Consider the following 22,992-nt stretch of genomic DNA (forward strand, 5'->3'; position numbering starts at 1 on the left):
ACTAAAACTAAGTAGGTGTCTAAAATACTTACTGTACTGTAGTGTAATACTATTTTTTCTGTCACAGAAATTTATATTTTTAATATAATTGAAATCTTGTGGTTTATTTCCGTATAGAATATTTACCAGCTACGTGATTTTAATATGTTAGTAGGTAGATAAATACTTTTACTTTCCTAAACAATTTTAAAGGTAGTTTGGTAAGTAATAAATACCTAGGTAAATGAAATAGATTATTGCAGGGCCGGATTAATCATGTTGGGGCCCCTAGAGAATAGACGTTAAGGAATAGAGAACTTGCCTATTTCAGAGAACTGACATTTGGAGGATCAATATTGTTCCGCAAGGACCTTTGATATGTCGAGTCTTAATTCAACTATAGGCTGCATTTTATGCCGCAACAGATAAGATACATATTAAGATACACACACATCTACTAGACAAAAGCAGCGCAGCTCCTAATGGGTGTATGCAAATTATTCATATCTACAAATTGAGATAATATGTAGACCAGTATTGTCATACCACCATTGCGCCTCTAGTATCGCCACTGTTGAGTCGTCATGAGTGATGCTGACAGCACAGTAATAACAACCAGACAGTGATCCGAGTTCTGAATATATTCAAACATAGAAATACAATAATTTTCTTTATGGGTTAGTTAAATACAAATTATCACATGTAATTTTCATTTAAAGAAATTTGCTCATAAAATTTTACCGAAGTACGGGGACCGTAGCCGATGACGAGCTGTTACACTGCATAATGGATAATCCGGGCCTGGATTATTACAGTCGTAAGATTATGTACGTAGGCACATACTATGCATGAAATGTGCATGTATAGAATTTGATTGTAGGTGGTTGTTGAAGTGCTGACTGGTATCTTATTTGGTGGGCTAATTACGTAAGTAGCCGGCGCTGGGCAGCCACGTGCGCTTTCGCGGTAGCGGCATCGTTGCCGTGGCGACGCGCGGCGGCACGGAGGCGCGGGCGGTGAGGCCCCGTTCTCACGCCGCCGTCGCACCGCGCGGCGCCCCCGGCCGCGCCCGCTCAGCCGTTCGGTACTCGCGCCGGCCGGCCGGCAATCAGCGCGCCTCGGTCGGTTCGCTTACGGCTCGCTAGCACTCCGTACAGTACTCGCTACGCGCGCGCACCGTTTTAACCCGCGAGCGTACTTTCCGTACCGTAAACGTCGTTCGAGATCCGAGATTCCCGTCCCCAATAACGGATCTTACTTATCATCTCAAAATGGACGGTGATTTGTCCCAGGGTGCTTCCGGTGACGCTTCCCCCACCTACGAAGACAGGTAAGCGTTAAGCATTTTCGTTTTCACTCACATTTATAGGTTTGCTCGCCGCCTAGTTATGTATGTGTTCTATGTGTGTACCAATAATTCTTGTATGATTTACTAATAAGTAACCAATTTACCTATTCTTTAAAAAAAAAAGATTCAGTGCACCTACTACGATCATTCATAATTACTAAGTAGCTATATACTACATACATTGCTATCGTGGCGAATAACTAGAATTTGTACAAAAAAAACCTTATTGAGTTAGGAATAGGCTTTAGACATGGACCTAAATATTTTCTATAAACTATAAGACTCCACTGACCAAATGATGCGCTACGATAGAGAACAATAGTGAATTCAATAAACTGGTCTACGGCCTAGTCGAAAGGAGATATCAATTGATTTGATGTTGTCGTGTAAATAAGGAAAACATGGTTTCTAACATAAGTTAATAGCTTTTATAATACCTGAGAACTTAGCTATTTTACACCCAATATTGAGCATCAAGTACATACGTGCCTATTATTGAGAATCTACTGATAATTTTTTTATTTGATGAAAATTGAGTGCTGTTCTCGCCTGCGCTATCGGTAAACGATAACAAGGCTCTAGTAAGAGAATAGTTGGGGGGATGATGGGAATGAAGGCAGCTCAATACCATCTCGATTTATTTACCAGGAATTAATTAACAAGGATGCTTTCGGAGGAGGAGAGGACCGCATGGATGTCAACCTGATAAGATATATTATTAATAATGAGGTCATAAATCCCCATTCTAAACAATCATCCCCCCCACCCCCACACCATTTACTGGTATTACATTACGTACCTACAAATGTTTTGACAACGGGACAAAATTATAATTTCATGATATGAAAGAGAGATGTCAATAACCCGGCGCACGTAGGTATACATAGTAGATAGATACTTACTTACCTACCTATTTGAATATACGGCTGAGCACATTACCTAAATATCTTCCCACGTCGGTTAGTAGTAAAACGTACAGGCGGTGACGGTTGAACCTTATCAGTCATTATACACTTGTATAGTTACAATACGTACGTACTTAGGTCTTAATAAAGTAGGTATCTTACTATAAGTCAATGTAATTAATAATAGGTACACCCTTATGTCATTGAATTGCTTAATGAATTATGGGGATGTACATACCCAGGCAGTCAGGTCAGGGTCAGTTTAGCTTTCATCAAAGCTCAACTGACTTGAATAAAAATAGATAACATTCAATTGTAATCCAATAGATTAGTGTTCATTTTTTGACGGCTAAATATGGATGGAGTATTAACCCTGTCTGCTTTTATCAGTATACGCTGGCGAGGCACCAATAAGTGATGACAGGCGAGGATAAAAGTAGGTCAGTTAAGTCATTGTGACGAATTACTCACGATGGATTCCAGGGGTAACCGCTGGAGGTTCACCTGAGATAATATATATACACACGCTGTCTTTTGTTTTCTTTTTTCTCTATATTTTTTATTTACAATATAACAAGTACTTGTTTCGTTTTTAAGAGGTATTCGACATTTAAGGGTATGGGAGCCACAACATTATACTCGGCATTGATAGGAACAGTCCCTCCATAGGCTTTTTTTAATGCATGAATCTATATATGCTAGCGGGGCACCAGTTAGAGATGATAGGTGAGAATGAAGGCAGGCCAAGTAGGCTCATCGTGAAGAATTCGACAAAAAATAACCACGATCATTTTCTAGCTATAGGGTTGTATTAAAACCCATTTCTAACAATAATAGTTAGCAATATATTTGCGGAGCAAGTAAACTGAATGACCACATGCAATAACTGGCCATTTTTTTTTTTTTGATGGATGAAAATGGTATGGTAACACCCCGCCTGCGCTAACGGGATACGCTGGCGGAGCACCAGTGAAGGGTAATAGATGGGAATGAAAACAGGCCAGTTAGCCTATCATGATGAATTCATCAGAAATTAACCATGATAGTTTCCAGGGGGAACCGCGAGGAGGTCGACTTGGTTGGGTATATTGCTAGCAATGGGATTCTCAGTCTCCATTACTAACAATCCCTTTCCCCCAAGTAACTGGCCATTAGTATAAGAAATAAGCATATTATTCAAAGCACACCTACGATACTCGATTATTATCACTAAATAACTTTTTTATCCACAATTGAAACTTGCGCCAAATATTGCGGTTATTTTTTGACACTCAATGACCCTGTCTCAATATGAATGGTTACCTTACTAAACAAATATTAACGGAATGCCGCAAAGAAAAATTGTATTCCTGATTGATGCAATATAGTGTATCCTTAATGATTGTGTTAGTCGTGTAGCAGAAAGGGTAACATTTATTTAATATAAATTTTAATATACTATGTTTGGAGGGGTGGCTAGTTATTGATTGTCTTAAAAACAATTTTTCCGTTATTAGCCGCATACGTGAAAAGTGACAATTTGCAACAGACTTCTTCGAAATAGATAATAGATCCACAGAAAATAATTACCGTTATAACAAATATACCATTTTCCGATTACCTCAAATGAAAGAATTTACCAAAACCCCCTAAACGAAAATGGAAGCGTAAGTTTGGCGAAACTGCATTTGCATTAGTCTGACAAAGCCAAGCGACTTAAAAAAAAACAAAAGATGGATCTGCAAAACGTGAAAGTATAAGATTATGAGAGGAAAAGAAAATCCAAGAAGAAAATGTACCCAAAAGACAACCAAAAAACGATTTAAAGAAGAGAAGTAAAAGTGCCAAAGAAAGTATAAAAAACAAAAGAAGTAAAAAAATATATATACTATAAAAAGGGGAATTGTAAAAAGCAGTCAGTGCAATAAAAAATTCACTTTAATTGCATTCCATCGAAGCATAGTGGGTTCTATGTATCCCTAAATGTGATGAAGAATCCTTGCCATATTTGTTACCATACAGCAATAAATGAAAGTGCTCATCTACGTTGCAATTATAATCTCTATGATTGTTTTGTAAGGCCATTTAGTTGTTTTAAGTATTTTTTTTTTATTTTGATAATAAAAATAATTTGTTATGTGGCCAATTAATAGTAAAACGTGACCGTTTTTCTTAATAAATTAATAAGACGTAAATTTGTTTTATTTTCCTAAAATACTAAAAATAAATTATTCTTTATCTCGAGATCAAAATAAATTATTCTGACGAAACGGCCAGTTACTGATGAGTTTACCTTACTTGTTACTACCTTAAGAGGTTTAATGGTAATCCCGTCTACGCTATCAGTATACGTTGGAGATTCATCCACGGGGTTCTCGCTGGTATTCATCGCAATCAATTCTTGTAGAATTCGTCACGATGTACGATGCGCTAATTGACCTGCATTTTCATTCTTATCTACCATCTCTCACTGGTGCTCCACCAGTGAATATCGTTATCATAGGCAAGGTAGACATTCCATTATCCTTAAAATAAAATTAAACCTATCAGGTCGATTTCCACGCGATTATCCTTAAAAGCCATCGTAGTTCATTCTTATAGCAATCGTCACGATGGACCAACCGATCTGTTCTCGTCCTTATTTACTAGTATTTCTTATCGGTGCCTCGAAACTGAATACTAATAGCGCAGACGGGGTTACTATTCCATTTTCAACCATTAAAAAAAATTTAATTTTTAAATTATTTCTACTTTATTGTAAATTTAATACCGAACAAGGCAATTTAGGACGTTTTCGCACAATTTACTTACCATTTAGAAGTTGTCTGATGGTAATGAAATGGTAACCCCGTCTGCGCTATTGGTATACGCTTTCAATCCACCAGTGAGGTATGATAACCAAGAATAAAGTCAGTTGCCCTATTGCATCGTGACTAATTTAACAGAAATTGACTATGACGATTTCCAGGAGGAGTCGCGTATAGGTCGATCTGATACAGTATATGCCATATGTTTAGTAATAGAGCCGCTAATTCTATTAATAATTCTCTCCCCTTTATTGTATGTGCTCATACACTAATATTATAAATGTGAAAGTGTGCCTTGACGGTTTAACCAATCACTATACAATTTGGTATACACGTATTATATGTGATAGAGAAGGATATAGGCTACATTTTAATCCGGTAAACATATCCCGGTCACGGGAAAAAAAACTACTGACAAATAATATTTACAATAAACTTTTTAATATATATATATAAAGAAATTAAGAGGCCGATTCTGTTACGACCTATCCCAAGCAAACTTCAACTCTCTTGCTATAGGTATTTTTTGAGATAATTTTATTAAGGTATTCATTCTAAAACCTGGAAGCTTACAGGTCTAAGCTTATCTACTTGATCACTCCTCTAAGATTATCGATGACAAACAGAGTGATGCATCTTACGGCCACGTCACTGATCAATTCATTATAGGTTATGGATGGATGATAGTATAATGGATTCTTATGACAGTTTTTGAATTCGGTCATAAAATATGCTTTCTCCCGTAAATGTCAGTAGAACACTGCTGCGTAAACGATTCATCGGTGGGACTTCGTGTCTTTGTAGTATTGAATTGAACAGTTTAGTTAATCTCCAGAGATTGGCAAATACCGGAAACCTAGGCATCAATCTTTATATTACGAAACCAACACATTAAGTATCTAGGGATTAAGTACGTTTTAGAGTATCGCTGAAATTGAAGGTTATTATTTTAACTTTTTTTTGGATCGTTATTGCTTCTTTTTAGTGAATTTCACTATTTGAATAAAAAAAATCATTAAATTTTGACTACAAATAATAAATTAGAGGAATCCTTGACAGTTTGTCCATCAGAATTCCTCTAAAAGTATATAATAACGTTTTATAAAACCATTACAATTTCTGCGTCGGAATTGAAAAAAATTGCATCGATATGGAGCAACGTCATTTGACACGAGAGGAGGTTGTAAGCTGGTTCCAGGCAACGTACTAGCTGTCGCTCTCGGCAGTACACAAAGCGTCATAAGCCGCCTCTAGGCACGCTATCGTGTCACAAGTAGCGTGGCCGAGAGAGATGGACTACGATCTCCCATCATTACTCGCAGACGGGAACGGTACATCCAAAATATTACTCGACGTAATCGTACCATAACCACCTTGATATGGGCTACGAGGTTGACCAAATCATCCGAAATCGTTTACATGATCTTTTCTGATGAATCTCGTTTCGGTATGGGATCGGATACAAGACGAACTCGATTTTGGAGGACCTATGAACATAAAGAAGTTCATTTATGTGGAGGGGGAAAATAATGATTTGGGCCAGTATTCGGATCGGTGGAAGAACCAATCTCATTTGGATCAAAAGAAAAACTTAATGCTCAAATTTATGCGGAAAGGATTGTATCAGACGTGATCATTCCTTTGTGAAATCGGTTGGGAGATTCGTTCTGAGTAATCCCCAGCAATTCTACATGGATTGAACACGCGTGGAATATGTTCCAAAGAAGAGCTCTGACCAGACTTGTTAGAAAGAACATGGGCAGCAATTCCTTAAAACGATTTTGAAGAATTGATTTTAAGCACATCGCGATTTCGCTGGAATTGTTTGATTCGTGTCAGTGGTAGAAATACAGATTATTTTTTTATTGAGTGTAGACATTAAACTTAGCTTAATTTCTTACAATTTACAAAAAAAAAAATTAATTTGTACAAAATATATGGATAAGTTATTAACTTAAAAATACGAATTAAAGTAAAAAACCAATCTGGAAAACTAGATTTGGTAAAGACTAATTGGATAAAATTTTATAATTAAAAATATATTTGATCCTAGACACTTGATGTGTATACATATCTATACTAATAAACCCATTTTATGGGTAATTCATTTGCATATCGTGCTGTACAGCTGTGGAATAAACTTCCCATGAGTATTCAGAATAGCCCGTCTAGCAGTTCCTTCAAAAAAAGATTAAAATCATTCTATCTTTTCAATTTTGTTTAAATATAAAAAATGATTATAAGACTGTCATCATTGTGTTCCCTTTAATTTGATATTTATATGTTGTATTTAACATATCTCTCTCTCTCTTTCTCTCTCTCTCTTTCTCTCTCTCTCTCTCTCTCTCTCTCTCTCTCTCTGTGTGTGTGTGTGTGTGTGAGCGCGCGCGCGCGCGCGCGTGTGCGTGCGTGCTTGCATGTGTGTGCGTGCGCGTTTGTGTACTATCTATTCTATACTATTTCAAAGAGGCCTTGGAAAATAGATTTAGAAAATGACTGTCAGAATTGAGTTCAATATAAACCTATCTTTATACAAAGTTATACCATAGTTTTATTTATTTATACAGAGACTTTATTATTACCATTTTTTCATAAACATAATGTATGGCTGACCTTGAATAGAAAAGAGGATGTTAGATGCAAAACAACTAAACTTTGTGAATATATCTAGGTGGGTATTATAATGAAAACATATATGCAATATTTTATATTGCAATATATTTCTGTTATTTGAGGTTATAAAATACTAGCCTTTACCTACGACTTTGCGTCACTAGGATACGTTTACTGATTGGAACAAAAAGTGTCTTCTATATCCTTTTTCATGTCATATGTTGTATACTAAATTTCATATTGATTGGTTAAAATGTATTAATTACTAAATTATTTATTGTTCAATATTTTTCACTCGACTAATAGACCAAAACAAGACTACTCATCTTACGACTGCTCAGCAAAAAATAACTGATTTAGTTATCTTATAATGAAACTGTTTTTTTCTACCTTTTTTTATGATATAATGACTTTTAGTTTTATCTTCTAAGTAGCATTTACTTAGGTGAAATGAGTGTTGAGGTCGCGGTCAAGAATTAATTTTAAAACTTAGGGCTCACATATTTATTTATTATATATGTCTGTTTTGTACTCGTATACATGCTATATATAATAATTCTATACTATTAGTATAAACAGGTAGGTTGTGACTTGGTCTGTGAATGTACTGATCAAATTTTGAAAATTCTTTCACTGTTAGAAAGGTATATTATTCCTATGCATAATATCCTTTCTAACAGTGTATTCGTATTTAGGTAAATATATATATATTCAATCAATCACAATAAATGTTATTGAAATCGGTAAAAATTGTATAATGCTACTTGAATAGTTTACAAAATAACGAAATTAACTCTATAGCAAAAATATTCACAACTTTCAGCTGTACAAAAAAGTCGCTAAACCATATATCTCAGTTTAATGTCTAAGCCAAAAAGATGGTTTTTATGTTAAAAGTAAAATAAATTTTACAAGCCGTTCATTTTAAAATCTTAGATAATATTAGTGCAATATTACACATTACACACGCCAAAATACCAACCTTACTAAAATGTGTCGAACAGTTTAAAAGGTACACAAATGAATATTGTGCCTGTACGAAGCTGGGACGGGTCGCTAGTATAATATATAAAGGACACAATATATTTTAAAATATTTATTGAATTTTTGTTTTTATTAAATACGAGCTTTTTGACCGCTACCTCGTACGTGTAGATTTTAAGAGTAGGAAAATTAATTAAATAAACTACATTTAGATGGCGTATTACACATCAGTTTTATAAATCTCACCGTCAGTAATATTACTGTGAAAATCGCATTCAATTTGATACAGTAGTTTTTGCGTGATAGCGGAACAAACATACAGACAGATAGACAAACAAACCAAATTTCTAAAAATCATTGTTTTGGTATCTATTGCTCTTATTAAGACCCCTCATATTAATTTTTATGAAATATCTTCTAAGTACAGACGTCGTCTAGTTAATAATTTTATTAGTTAGATTATGTGCATGTTTTGTAACGAGAACTATTGTCACTGTATAAGAAAATAAACATTTTCGCAAAAAAAAAAAATTATATAAAAATTTAAAATATGCACATATTTAAATTTCTAAGGATCCAAGTACGTTTTAGAGTATCATTTTAGAATCGTTATTAATCCTTTTTAGTGAATTTTACTATTTCAATAAAGATTTTCTTTTTTTAATTATAATTAAAAATAGAAAATCAACGGTCAATCATAATTCCTATAAAAGTGTATAATAATAGCTTTTTTTTTTTATAAGTCCATTACAATTTTGAAAAAAATTGCATCGATGTGGAGAAGCAACGACATTATTTGACACGAGAAGAGGTTGTACAATTTTACTGTTGCTCTAGGTACTACACAGGCGTCATAAAACGCCTCTGGACACGCTATCGTATCACAGGCAGCGTGGCTGAGTTCCATGGAGGACGATCTCAAAAACACGATCGGTACATCCAAAATACTCCTCAACGGAATCGTACCACGATCGCTATGATGTTGGCTACGAAACGCCACAGCTCTTTAAGCTTGCTGATAAGCGACCAAACCATCCGAAATTGTTTACGTGAAGTGGGTTCGTATTCCTCAAGGCCGCTGAGTGTTTCACCTATAGCACCCTGCAATCGTAGGGTCCATTTATTTATTCCGGCCAATCAATAATATTTTTTTTTTTATATTCACAGTAAAAATGTAAAATACCTCATTTTTGCCTTTAATTGACGACATTAAATTACAGTAATTTCCCACAATTTAAAATTTTTTAATGTTTCTTAATTTTTACAAAATATAAGGACAAATTATTAACGTAAATATAGTAATTACAGTAAAAAGCTAGTCTAAAAGGCTAGATTTGGGTATTTTTTATAGTTAATAAAGTATTTGATCCTTAGACACTTCTGATGTGTGTATGTGATAAAATGACTATGATCTTTTGGTAGTATAATTAGAGATGTATCTCACTTTTGACTACAAAACATCGAAAAAAGTCCACTAATTGGTCATCAACCGGCACTTCACCCTGTGGCTTATACTTATTGGCCTGATTTAAGTAAATTTAAGTTCCCATTTAATCTTGTGGCCTGATAGCAAATATTTTCTTTCTTTTTGCACACATTTATTAGATAATGTGACAGATACATTATATATTTTACTTACCACCTACTTAGGTTCAAGATACCATAAATTTGATCTTATAATAAGTAGAAAAAGCTACTATGTATTCATTCGTTGCATTAGTGATTGCTTCTATAGAACAGGCAATGGGTTAGTTATCACAGTGTTTGTAACAATATCCTTTTCGATTTCTTTGAACCTGATAAGTACCATATATTACGTTTACCACTTCATTTTCAGTCTTAGTAAAAATTTTATTATAGAAAAAATTACAACCGTTCATAACTTTAGCTTACTGAAGTGTGGCAACGTCACAATTACCTGTAAATTTTCAAAAATAATTGAACATTTTTCAAATTATTTTTAAAAATTGCTCTGCAGATGAATGTCGATAGAAGAATCTTCTTATGATGCCATCTCCTACAGGAGGTTGGCGATCATTATCCCTATCTTTACTTTGTCCACCGCCATCCTGAAAGGGATCTTTCAGGGTGGCGTTCGTTCTCATTTTGAACCACGGCCTTAAATTTTTTAACCAGGAGATTCAGCGTCTTCTCAGTCTTCGGCAACCTTGGATCTTTCCCTGTATATAATAAGTAATAGAAAAATACATTGGACATAAGACTACAATTAAAAATTTTGCACACTTCATATTTTGCTTTGTAATTTTTCAAATACATTTTTGTCATCATCGTCTTAATTCGCTAGCCGAGCCCTTTTTAATTAATAAATCGGAAACATTGAATATAAACTGTTTCTAAAAAATGAAAAATAATTACCATGTTGCCACAATTTGTCAAGCTAAAATTATGAACTGAAGTAGTGCATAGACAGATCGGCAAATAACATTAACGAAATGTTGTGTCTAAATTAATTATTTACATTATGATACACAGAATAAAAGTTAAAAAAGTATTTTAAAATTATTTGACGTAATCAGAAATATTACACAGAATTAGATTTAAAATAATTACATGTCAGATTTTGTTCTGTCCATATCGAGTTCTAGCAATCCCTGTATATTTGTAAGTTTTAAGAAACTAAATAGTTATTAATAATACTGAATAATCTTTTATTTACCGTAGGAAGAATTGTACCATAAATGTACTAACTTATTTCGATATTATTTTTTAGAGCAATTTAAAATAATCATTCAGAAATGTTAAAAATTCTTAGTTTTCTGATAATTAAAAAGTAACAGAGACGGTGCTTGTTGCCATATTGCCAGACTTCGATATGGACGCTCTTAATAATTGCCAAGTGTTCAAACATAAATGTAATATGTACAGTACTAGATAGGTACCTACACCTACATTAATGCTAATGGATAGATTAATTATTGTTGATGCGTCATTTTATTAATGAACTCTATCGAATATCCTGCAACTGAACAACATAGCTATATCAGTTCTCACAAAATCCTACTTCTATGCATTTAATAAGTAAGTTGTTCTAATAATTACTGAACAAACTTCATTACGCGTAGTTTTCTATTGCAATGTTATAGGATTTTCATAATTCATGTTTGATTCTCATAGCTAATTTACATGAATAGTCATTTTGCTTAGAAAGCATATTGCTGTACTGTAATTTTACTAAATATGTATGAAACTTCATAATATTCTTGGAACAGAATAATGGCACTAATATTTAGGTGTGTAGTAAATTAATTTAGGTAATATTTTCATTAATAAATCTATCTACATGAGAATGCATATAAAGCACTTTTAACAAATTTTAAATTAAATAGATATGCTTAGAACCACAAGCCTGTTAAAAGGGGTGCCGGGTGGGTCGTGCCCACCTCAGAATTATCTAGTGTCCATCCCAGGATGCGAGCGGTACTTTTAAGTATGCACTGGTATATGTGTGAGTGTACATACCATAATGTGCTTTTATTAAGGGGCCAGGTCCACCCCTGGGAAATAAATACGTCAATGAACAGAACTTATAATCCTTAAAGGGGTCATCAAAGACACAGTGATAACTTAGTTATAATATTAGCACAGACGAATTGCACGTATAACTTATTACTTTATAATTGGAGGATACCAGGGTCGAATTATGATGTTTAGAACAGAACTAATCCTTAAAGGGGGGTGATCAAAGACACAGTGGTCATCTTAATTATACGAGTCGTACAGAGGTAATTTCTTCATTATTAATGTCGTTCACTCATAGAATAACCAGTAATAGGTACTCTCAAAAGCTTGAATAATCATCTTTCTTTTGATAAATAAACTTGGAAAAATGTCTCTGAAATGTATGCATGCTTTGTTAGCAGCTAGTGATTTCTCGGAATAAGTTGCTCGGGGAGGTGTATAGTATTCGTGGGGTTAACACCCTAATCACCGGGCAACTGTTGCTCCCGTCTAAGGTCGTTGCTTCCATTTACTACCAAGTTAAGCTGTCTCCACTGGTCTGTATGTCCCTCGCCGTTGATCAACCTCTTTCCTTTAAATAATCACTTGTTGCCATAAGACTACTTATACTTCTAAATTATACTATTTAGATATAAGGAATAGTAGATCCCCCATATGACGCAAAATTCCGAATTTTCGGACTCAATCTTATGTTTTCATTCATACTGAAATCGGCCTGTATACATATACGTATATACAACTGGTTTAATATAGATCTTCCGTGTAGCTACAAAATCACCCCCTTTTGTAATGATGAATCGCTGAATTACTGCTATTGTATCATTTGGCCTATTCAATATATATTATGTATGGCATGAGTTGATGAGACCACCTTCTGAGCGATTCAAAGACTAACAAATTATAAAGATGTATCATAATTTATAAGTAAGTACAGCATAACAGGGAAAAACATCTTCCTCCCTTTACAAAATATATTGAAAGAATAAAAAATCTATGATTAGAGAGAAGTCGTGATAAAATAACAGGTGTGTACCATCAGGTCATTTCTTTCGTATCTATATCACGCGTCGAGCACGCGCCGAACCTTCCCCTTACCCTCCCCCAGATTTACAGAAAGTGCACTTTCTCCTCGATGCATCTCTCAAACTTGTCGCGCCCTTTACGTGAATTATAGTCGGTGCACAAAGGCGTCTCGGGCTTTATGGGCACGCGGCAACCACGAGACCAATTTGTTATTGAAACTTGCTTATGTACCAATTTGTTTTCATAAAAGTTATGTCTGAATGTTGTATAGCTTCCTAGTCATAACAAGTTTCATATTAAGCGGCATCCGTAACTCCGACGCGAGCACCGGCTGCATTTAAGCATTCCCGTATTTGTAACAAAATTCTAACTATTTATTGTTCATTAGAGGAGTTAATATCTTGAAATTAAATGTTAGTTTAGTAAACATTTACGGTTTGCACTTGTTGTTCATTATTATTATGATCTCTAGGTTTTTTTGACAGCATCTTTCATTAAAAAATTATTAAATATTCACGCACTGCAGAATGTATAATCATTATTTAGTAAGTGCGAAAAATGTGTATTGTAAGGTTAAGTTAAAAAATAAAGATGATGCGGCACCTTCTTACATCTATATTCAAATGAAGGGCATAGATAGAGGATTCATAATGATGGTTATCTACGCTGGCTAGATAGATACAAAACAGGTATTTTTGTTATCAAATTAACCCTTTGCATAATGGTGAAAATTTCCATCATAACATTGATGCTCAAAAATTATATAAAAAACCAAGTTCACTTTAGGTTGATCGTGTCTGGATACCTTTTTAATGTTCATTGCAAAAAAAAAAAAACAAAACATAGCTGTCAAATTTATTTTTTAACCATTTTTCCTTTAATTTTAAACATGAATTATTTCAGTAATAAAAAAAAACATGCAAATAAGGGTTAAATCGCTTCATTTTGAATATTTGTATCGAATAAAAAGTAGCTATCTATTCGTATTGGGATATGGAAAATAATAAAATTGTAACTAGACGGCGTCTATACGTGGAAGATATTTAAAAAAAATCAATATCTTCGGTCTTAATATGACCAATAAATTGCCAAAGCAATAATTTTTAGGTGTTTTGTGTCTGCCTGTCTGGATGTTTATTCCTGTATTTTACGCAAAAACTACTGTACTAAACTGAATGTGGTTTACATAGTTCTCTTCTTGAATGTTTAGCTGAATATCTGGTGTATATTTTATCTTGATCCAACATCTAGAAGTAGGTCTATTTCATTAGCTTTTCTTCTAAAATTCACGCGTTTGATGTACCAGGTAAAAAGCTAGTTATTAATACAAATTCTTCTAAATAAAATAATGTGCGACATGTAAAGTTACTATTAACTGACTGCTTTTTCAACCCTTTTTGGATATTCGATTCTTGATGTAGGTATATGATGCCCATTTTGAACCAAAACACGTGGTCGAAATATCTAAATGTGCCTACGGGTCTAAATGGGGTTTCGTATGAAAGAGCTTCATTTGCACATTCTAAAACAGGTTTTATTTATTGTGTTGCGTAGTTTTCGGCTTATGATAGATAATGTAAAAAATACCATCCCTCTCCCTTGTCTCCATAGTTTCTGAAGCGAAAAATTTGAAATTGCTGTAGTTAATGCACCTTGCATCGATAATTAGATTTTAAATAACTGAATAAATAAAACGATATTTTTAACTAGCATACTTAGTTGTTAAGTATCAAAAGATTTGAAGGTCTTGCAGTAATAATGCGTTCCAGATTTTAACTCTAGTTGCGAGTATGAAAATTTCAATAATAATAATAATTACACAAGCATTTTTATAAATAAATCAATTTACTTGCTATGTACATACAATTAAAGTAAATTTTTATGTAAGAAAAAATCTATTTCTGATTATTTTGCGTGCGAAATTCTTGCCTGAAGTCTGAGTGCAGCTTAGCATTGCCCAATTTTGATATTGATTGACTTAGAATTCTTATAAGATTAATCCCTATAAAATGGCTATTCTAATTTATACTTCTTTTTTTTCTTCTTCTTTTTTCTTTTTGTCAGTAAACACATCTCGATCACACGAATGAAATCACGGGTAAAAGCTAGTCAGTTTATAATTATGTGTTAGGTTAAGCGTAATTTTACAACTTCCACATTATAAATAAAATTAAAACTGAAACGCAGATTCATTACAATAAGCAAATGCAATCGATTATTGTAATGAGGTCCCGACACATTTGCATTAAAAAACCTCAATTACTGGACATTATCAAACCTGGTTAACTGAGATTTGATTTATTAGTTTTTTTTCGATGTTTACTCCTATAATTGGGACACTTAAGAGCTCATGTATAATTAAAATACATTATCAGGTTTGGACAAGATGATGTTTTGTTCACAAAAATGATAACTGCTTCCTTACTTGCTTTGTTTTTCAGTACTATTTAAAGGATTATGTTGAAAGTAAAATTGATTAACAGCCGCTGATAAATTAGTTATTATTTATGATAGTGGCTTGACAGAATTGCGTACATAATTTAATGTGCTAACAAAATTGTTAAAAACAATGAGAAAATTCATTCTCAGTGTATTGACGAAAAAGAAAAACTAAAACGCATACGACCAGCAGAATGAGCTGAAGTCTTTCGACATGGACAAAACGGACACGGAATAAAAATATTCCAATAAGCGGTCCTCTATAAATAAGACAACTGTCTTTTTAAACCAGCCTTTTTGGGGAACTAGATAAATGAAAAGCCTATATAAGTGATAAAAATTACTAGGTCTTTTAAGTTCCCAGTTATGCAGGTTTCACTGTATTCTGCATATTTCCCATTTAGCGGGAAAAACATATTTTCTGTTTTAGAAATTTCGTACAAAACTGTGTTTATGTCAACCTTCTAAATATAACCTTCTAGTATCTGCATTTGGAACGTGTATAAAGTCACTTAAAATCATTTGATTAAATAATTGGTAAATTATAAGCAGATTATAATCCTATTTATTTTAAATACTATTTAATTTTAATTCCTACTTAATAAATAAATTATAATGTGGAACTTGTAAAATTATGCTGTAAAAATTACACATAATTGTAAACTGACTAGCTTTTACCCGTGACTTCATCCGTGTGATCGAGATGTGTTTACTAACAAAAATAAAAAGTATATATTAGAATAGCCATCTTATAGGAAATAATCTTACAGGAATTCAAATTTTCCGATTGCTAATCCGTCTGCTATAAGCGTGGCAACTACTGGCAGAACTCCCCTTATAAGGAAGGCCTATGTTTAGCAGTGGACAATTAATGGCTGACATAATACAATATATTATTTAATAATTATGGTGCCTTGGTTTTATATATCTCAAAACGTTTTGAAGTAGAAGAGCTGCGTTGCGAAGCTTGTCATTTTTCACATTTTGTTTTGGATGGAATCGCAATTATTTTTGTAGGTCCTTCCTCATGGGTAATCCATTTCTACACAGTAAGCCAGTGTATCGGGGAACTGGTCTGATTTATAGACGCCTAATGTTCCTCCCAACACTTTAACTCTTAATCCTTAAATACCTGAAGTTTCAAATTTGGTACCGGGGTTTGCATTGTTTCATTGTTAAATATATTTAAATATTTTGATTACCGTAATGCCTAATATATAAAAAATTATACCAAATGTTTTTCAAAATAAATAATTTTTTTTTACTATTTTTCCCCATTAGTAAACACAGTAAAGGGTACACTTATATATTTTTTTAATTTGATTAAAAAAAAAAATCAGGCTTTTAAGGGTTAATAAGATATATTATATTATGTTCATAAATTAAAAATGGAAAATTTAAAACAATTTGGCACTTGACTATTTAGAGAAATTCCTCTTTATTTCCCGGATAACGGACAAAATATCCGTCAGCTATAAGCGTTATGCGTTATTTAAATGAATGAACAAAACGCTAACTAAAATTTAAAATTATATCGTGCCCTTTAATAAAATTTTGATTACCTATTTGATAATAAAAATTGTATCTAATATATTTCTTTTATTAAAATGTGAATTAGAATAAAGCAATAATGGCTTTTAATGAATTATTATTTATTTTGTAATCTATTGAGTCCCAGTATAATTTTTTAGTTTTCACTGTCTTCCTCTATTTCTAATATTGATAATTTTACTTGAGTGATTCATGCATGGTGCGTGTAAAATTCTGAGAAAGTATTATTTTGTATTTGCCGCATCGGCGACGCGACGGTCGAGCCCGCCATTTCCGTTATCTCATACGTCGACTATGCAGTATCTGACCAGATATTCCGTCACTGCGCTTAAGGGGCAAAGTCCATCGTCGAAAATAGAATTATGTAGAAAATGGTGCGTTTTTGGTGTAAAATATTATTGTGACTAGTAATTATTGACACAATAAATAGTAACTTCCGCAACGGGTGTTGTTTGTATTACAATAAGCGGGACGATCTTTGGATTAATTGAAGCTCACGGGTCTAGACGTCCATTTCCTTTGTGCGTTCATTGACTCTAGAAGTGATGTGTCAGTCAGTAGGTAGGTAGGTATGCCATCAGCGCCGTGCGGTATATGCTAGCCTGACGCCACCACACTACAATAAGTAGCCTTACACCTAATAAAAACGCTAGTTTTTAGAAACTCAGTATACGGCGATTAATTATATTTCCATAATAGGTATTTGTATCTGTATTTTACTGTTTATAAGTAGAATCTGATTTAATGTATGAAGGCAATATTTATCGTAATCATTAACCTCGATGAAAAATAATAACAGTCGTCTGCTTTGATATGTGTACGCCGGGTTAATCCGAGATATTGCAACAATGTGGTATCGTTACGTCAAATTTGTGGTAATTCAAATGTAACTAACCATACATGGATTGTTTGTGAATTTCTGCATTTTATCTTAGGAATTATTTATTGTGAAAATAAATATGGTTAAACTAATCAAATAAAACTGGTTCAGAAAGCTAAGTAACCACACTAGTACATGAGTGTTTCTTCGTCTTACTAATATAATAAAGTTGTAACTACACGATGTTTGTATTTCGAAATCATTTAATAAAAAAAAATATGAGCGTTCTTAATAAAGCTGCCATTTGTCTAGACACTTTTTCTCTGTTTGTATGTTTTTTCTAGCATCACATAAACATTACTGCACCAAATTAATGTGGTTGATGACGCATGTGTTTTTCACAGCTGTATTGTAACTTAAAAACTGGTGTAAATTTTGGCTTTGTATTCATTTGGCTTCATTGATTTCTCTATTTCTGAAATCCACGCTTTCAAAGTAGCGAACAAAAAGCTAATCTTTTATATGTATAGAAGCTAAAAAATCGTAATATACTGTTAATTTATTTATAATCTGTGGCATAGGCGTCGACATTAGTTAAAAAAAATAGATCCTCAAATTCTAAGTCTCAATAAGCGCTTTTATTTATAAATATATATCATCTTATTTCGGTTATACATTAAATGTAGCAATATACTATTTCATAATTTTCGTACTTTAATTGGCGCGTAAGTAGGTCAATCTATATGAGATGTAATATGTAATTAGATTAATGAAAACAATATGTACCCTACCACAGATAAAGATTTACATAAGTATAATATATAGTGTACGACCGTAGATGCTTTGTGTGTCAATTTTTGGCCATAAATTCATACATATAGTTAAAAATATAGAATTTAGAAGTACACTACTTAGTTCTCATAGGAGTTAGCGAGCGAAAATTTCAAAGTATATAGGTATACTACTATATACTATTTCAATAATAAATAGATTGATTCAATAGGTAGGAAGGTTTTAGTTATATTAATGATTGAAAAAACATTTCAAACTATTTACAAAAATAAAACTTGCAACCTGCGCCTGCGAGGATATCTACCATTCTCATGAATATTGCCAAAATACAACATAAAATAGAATAGGTCTGATAAACTGGGGGTCTACCGTGAAATGAGATTTCGAATATTCGCACTCAATTTTGTGTTTTCGTTCATATTAAAATCGGCCCAAAAATGGAACTTAACGTTTCGTTCGTCTTAAATCGTCCCATAAACTTCCAAAGGAACGATATTTTAACTTTTTTAATATTTTTAAACAGTATTTATTCTGTAAATATCAAATTTGTGATACGTTGGGCCCCGAAATTTCGAAAATTATTTCATGGTAAGCCCGCATTGATATCTGTAGCATTTAACAGCACTAAAAAGATTGACTCAATCCAAAAACACAATGTAGAAAAATGTGGTTGGACAGTTACTACTCACTTAGATACGTCTATTTATTTCTTATGTATGACCCATTTGTGAAATAGGCAAATAAAATACTTATGCATCTCCCTACTGAGAACGACAAGAACGGTATAAACGTATGACTGTACCATGGCAGGTAGTTTAAAATAGTTGTCTTTAGGGTTCCGTACTAAAAAGGTATGATGAAACTCCTTTGATACGACTTTTTCCGTCACTCTTTATAAATAAAGGAAATTCTATTTATTATATTTTAGCATTTTCATGAGAGGAACAGAATCGTCTGAGAGCAGAGATAAACGTTTAGTCGATATGATTTCTTCCGATATCTTGAACAGTTATCGTCATATTTCAACAAATCAAGTCAAAATAGTATTCAACTATACATATAAACCTTACTCTTGAATCACTATCTATTAGTGCGTTACGCATTTTAAAAGATGTAAGCATACAGATGGCGGAAAGCGATTTTGTTTTATACTATGTAAGGATGGTCGAAAATATAAAAAAAGAACATATTTTCCCCTCCCTTTATCTCTAGTTTTTGAAACTAAAATCTGGATTACAGTTAAAGTTAAAGGTGATGTGAATATTACTGGAAAAACGAAACTGTTTTTAACTTATTCGGTACACATTTTAATTACAGTTATAGCCCAAAATAAGAAAGTATATATTGTAGTATTAATAATAATTTATTGGGTGCCTATTGCATATGATGAATGTAATAAGTCATTTTATCTCATATTTCCTTCGAACCTTCGACTTGTGAGTTCGACTCGCACCTGACCGGTTTTATTCGTTATTAACAACTAAATAACTTTTAGGATAAGTTTACCTATAGTAATTCGCGAAATGATGCACAAAAGGCGCGGCAGGGCGGTATGGGGTGCATGTGCAATCCTAGGGGCGGGGGTGTGGCCAGTTCGCTATTGGCTCGCGCTACTCACTGATGGTAGTTGACAGGGTAGCAAACTTGCGATCACAGCGCCGTAACACGTAGACGTCGATAGTGACGACGATCCTTTCGGCTCTCGCTGCGTAGCAACCCTAAACCTGTCTCCAAGTTCACAATCTGGTGACACATAATGTGACATCGCTTGTATAGATTACTATAGAAGCGAGGTCACATTATAAGTACGATCATTAGATTATACTTACCATCTCAACATCAAAACTACTTATTGTTATTACCTGATTGCATTAAATGCTAATAAGTATTTTTTCAAAATATCCAATAAAGAAAATAGATGTTCTTACTTATCACAAATACGAGCAAAAGTGAATGTCCAGTGAATCGGTTAACAATGAACTCCATGTGTAAAAGATCCTAGACAATTTCGAACCCATTATTGTATGCAGTATGCATACCTGACCAGGTTTACCAGTCAGAACGTTGTTCTGTTCAAATTCGCTATTTATATTTTACTGACGACCCGCCCCACTTTTGTACAGAGGTAGTAGATCATATATGCTTATTCTTTTTGCATTAGCTTGTTGCGTTGAGTATGAATTAGATGGGGTATAGTAAGCTATCCTTAAATGATAGATTTATGCCATCTCGGAGTCTTTTTTGTAGACATATGAAAGAGAAACAACAATTAAGCAGTGTTTTTAATTGAATCTCTCAGTCGACTTAATTTCTTTTGATATCTTAAACAATTATCGTCATATTTCATTAAATTAACACAAAATAATATTAAACTATATTTGTATAAACCTTCCTTTTGAATCACTGTGTTGATGAAAACCACATTAAAATCCGTTGTGTTGTAGTTTAAAATATCTAAGCGTACAAACTACGAAAATTACTTTTTTTTATACTATGTATAGATGGGACAGGAAGAGCCTAATCTTACTGAGGAGACGTTAACAATCCCCAATGTATGTCGAGCATGGGCTTTCCGGACAAATTTACTGAATAAAATTTACATTACGAAATTAGTTTCATGCACCATGCTTGAAGCTAGTTTTGTAATGTAAATAAATTTCAAGAAACTCGTTTCAATAGATCGGAAAATATTAAAGTAGCGTTAATTTCCTGTTAACTATGTGAGTAGGTACTTAAAGAAAAGGAAGACATTTTCGCGACACCACCCTCTCGTTGTTGGGCTCGGTTGTGGCAATCCTGAAACTGCAAGTTTTTTTTTATATTTATCAAACTATAATTATAAGTATTCTTTTAATTATTTACTTACGAATCATAAATCGGATTCTTATAAATACATATATAGGACAGACGAACCAAGCAATTGTACCTAAATTGTTAAAAATTTTAGAGTCAACAAGCACAGTCACTAAAACTTACAAGGTCGTGGAACTTAATTTATAATGTTTTTTTGTGTTTGCTTCTATAGAACATGATGAAAAGGTAATAAAGTTTTGTTAAAATTGTCAAATATTGTGTGATTGTGTTTAATTAAATTATTAACAAAACGAAATTTAAATACGCCTGTCCTGCTAAAAAAATGAATTGTTTTAAAAATAATAAAGCAAGTATCACTTGGGATAATGTAAGGATTCTAGCGATACCCCATTCATCTAAATCCGTTCAGGCATTTAGAAGTTATGTTGGAATAAAGAAACTAGTGTGAGTATTGGCAGTCGTGTAAAAATACAAAAACGACACAACGATTTGTCTATAGACTCCGGCACCATTCAAGGATGAGAAACGCTACTATGCAGTGTCAGTGGTGTTCATGTTCATAACCGACCGATTATCACTTTACATTTACTTGTTGGCTACTCCAAGTTGTTATCTACACATAAAAAAACAGGCTGGTTAATAAACCAACTATTAAATACGAACATCGAGAGTATATTTGTACCAGTTCAACTTCAATATTCTTGAGTTATATTAATATTTTCCTTATGCAACTTAGAATGGCAAACAAGCTAACGGCCCACCTGATGGAAAGTGGTAACCGTCGCCTATTAATTTAATTATTAATTATCTTTAATTTATTGATTAATTAGCTTTTTGCCCGCGACTTCATACGCGTGAATTTTAGAAGTAGGAAGAACAATAAAATAGACCACTTTTTTATGGCGTATCAAAATATATACCAGATTTTAATTTAGTCCTTCAGGAATAGGACTGAAAACCGCATCCCATTTAGTGTAGTAGTTTTTACATAATACCGGAACAAACAACAACAGTTTGAATAATACAATTCGGTTTAACAGGACGGGTAATCGTTGTTTTTTACCCTTTTCTTACAATTTTCTTTCCAATAACGTTTAATTTATCAAAAAGTCTTTTAATGCAAATTTATCAGGGGAAAAAATATTATTAGGCCCGCAGTGCAAGGTGAGACACTCCGACGTAAAGCATTGTACTTACCCTGAAGAAGATTCCGGATAGTCGTAGCAATTACCGGCAACGTAAACATTTTAAGATCATAAAATTCCGTTTAACACTAAAAATATATACATTTATATTAAATTTGTCAAAACCAATTAATTTGTTGCATTGAAAAGCCTGCTACTTGCAGATAACTAAAAATGACCTCTGCTGACATAATGCCCGTTCTTTGTACTTCATCTGCTAATGTATTATATTCCAACAATTTTGCTATAAACTCGCAGTTCAACCGACTTCAAA

The 22,992-nt window shown here is 33.2% G+C and overlaps 1 protein-coding gene across 2 annotated transcripts in view; it reads left to right on the forward strand.

The window, feature by feature from the left end:
* Window positions 1–1,082: 1,082 nt before the first annotated feature.
* The window catches only part of LOC113518478 (insulin-like growth factor 2 mRNA-binding protein 1), an 81,680-nt gene continuing 59,770 nt past the window's right edge, over window positions 1,083–22,992 (forward strand). For both annotated transcript variants that reach the window (XM_026903441.3, XM_031911686.2), the window contains exon 1: window positions 1,083–1,309. In XM_026903441.3, the coding sequence (XP_026759242.1) occupies window positions 1,251–1,309 (59 nt within the window). In that variant the 5' untranslated portion in view covers window positions 1,083–1,250. The remainder of the gene's footprint in view (window positions 1,310–22,992) is intronic.

The sequence above is a fragment of the Galleria mellonella genome, unplaced genomic scaffold (genome assembly GCF_026898425.1).
Source record: "Galleria mellonella isolate WM207_F2 unplaced genomic scaffold, CSIRO_AGI_GalMel_v1 utg33, whole genome shotgun sequence".
Lineage (NCBI taxonomy): Eukaryota > Metazoa > Arthropoda > Insecta > Lepidoptera > Pyralidae > Galleria > Galleria mellonella.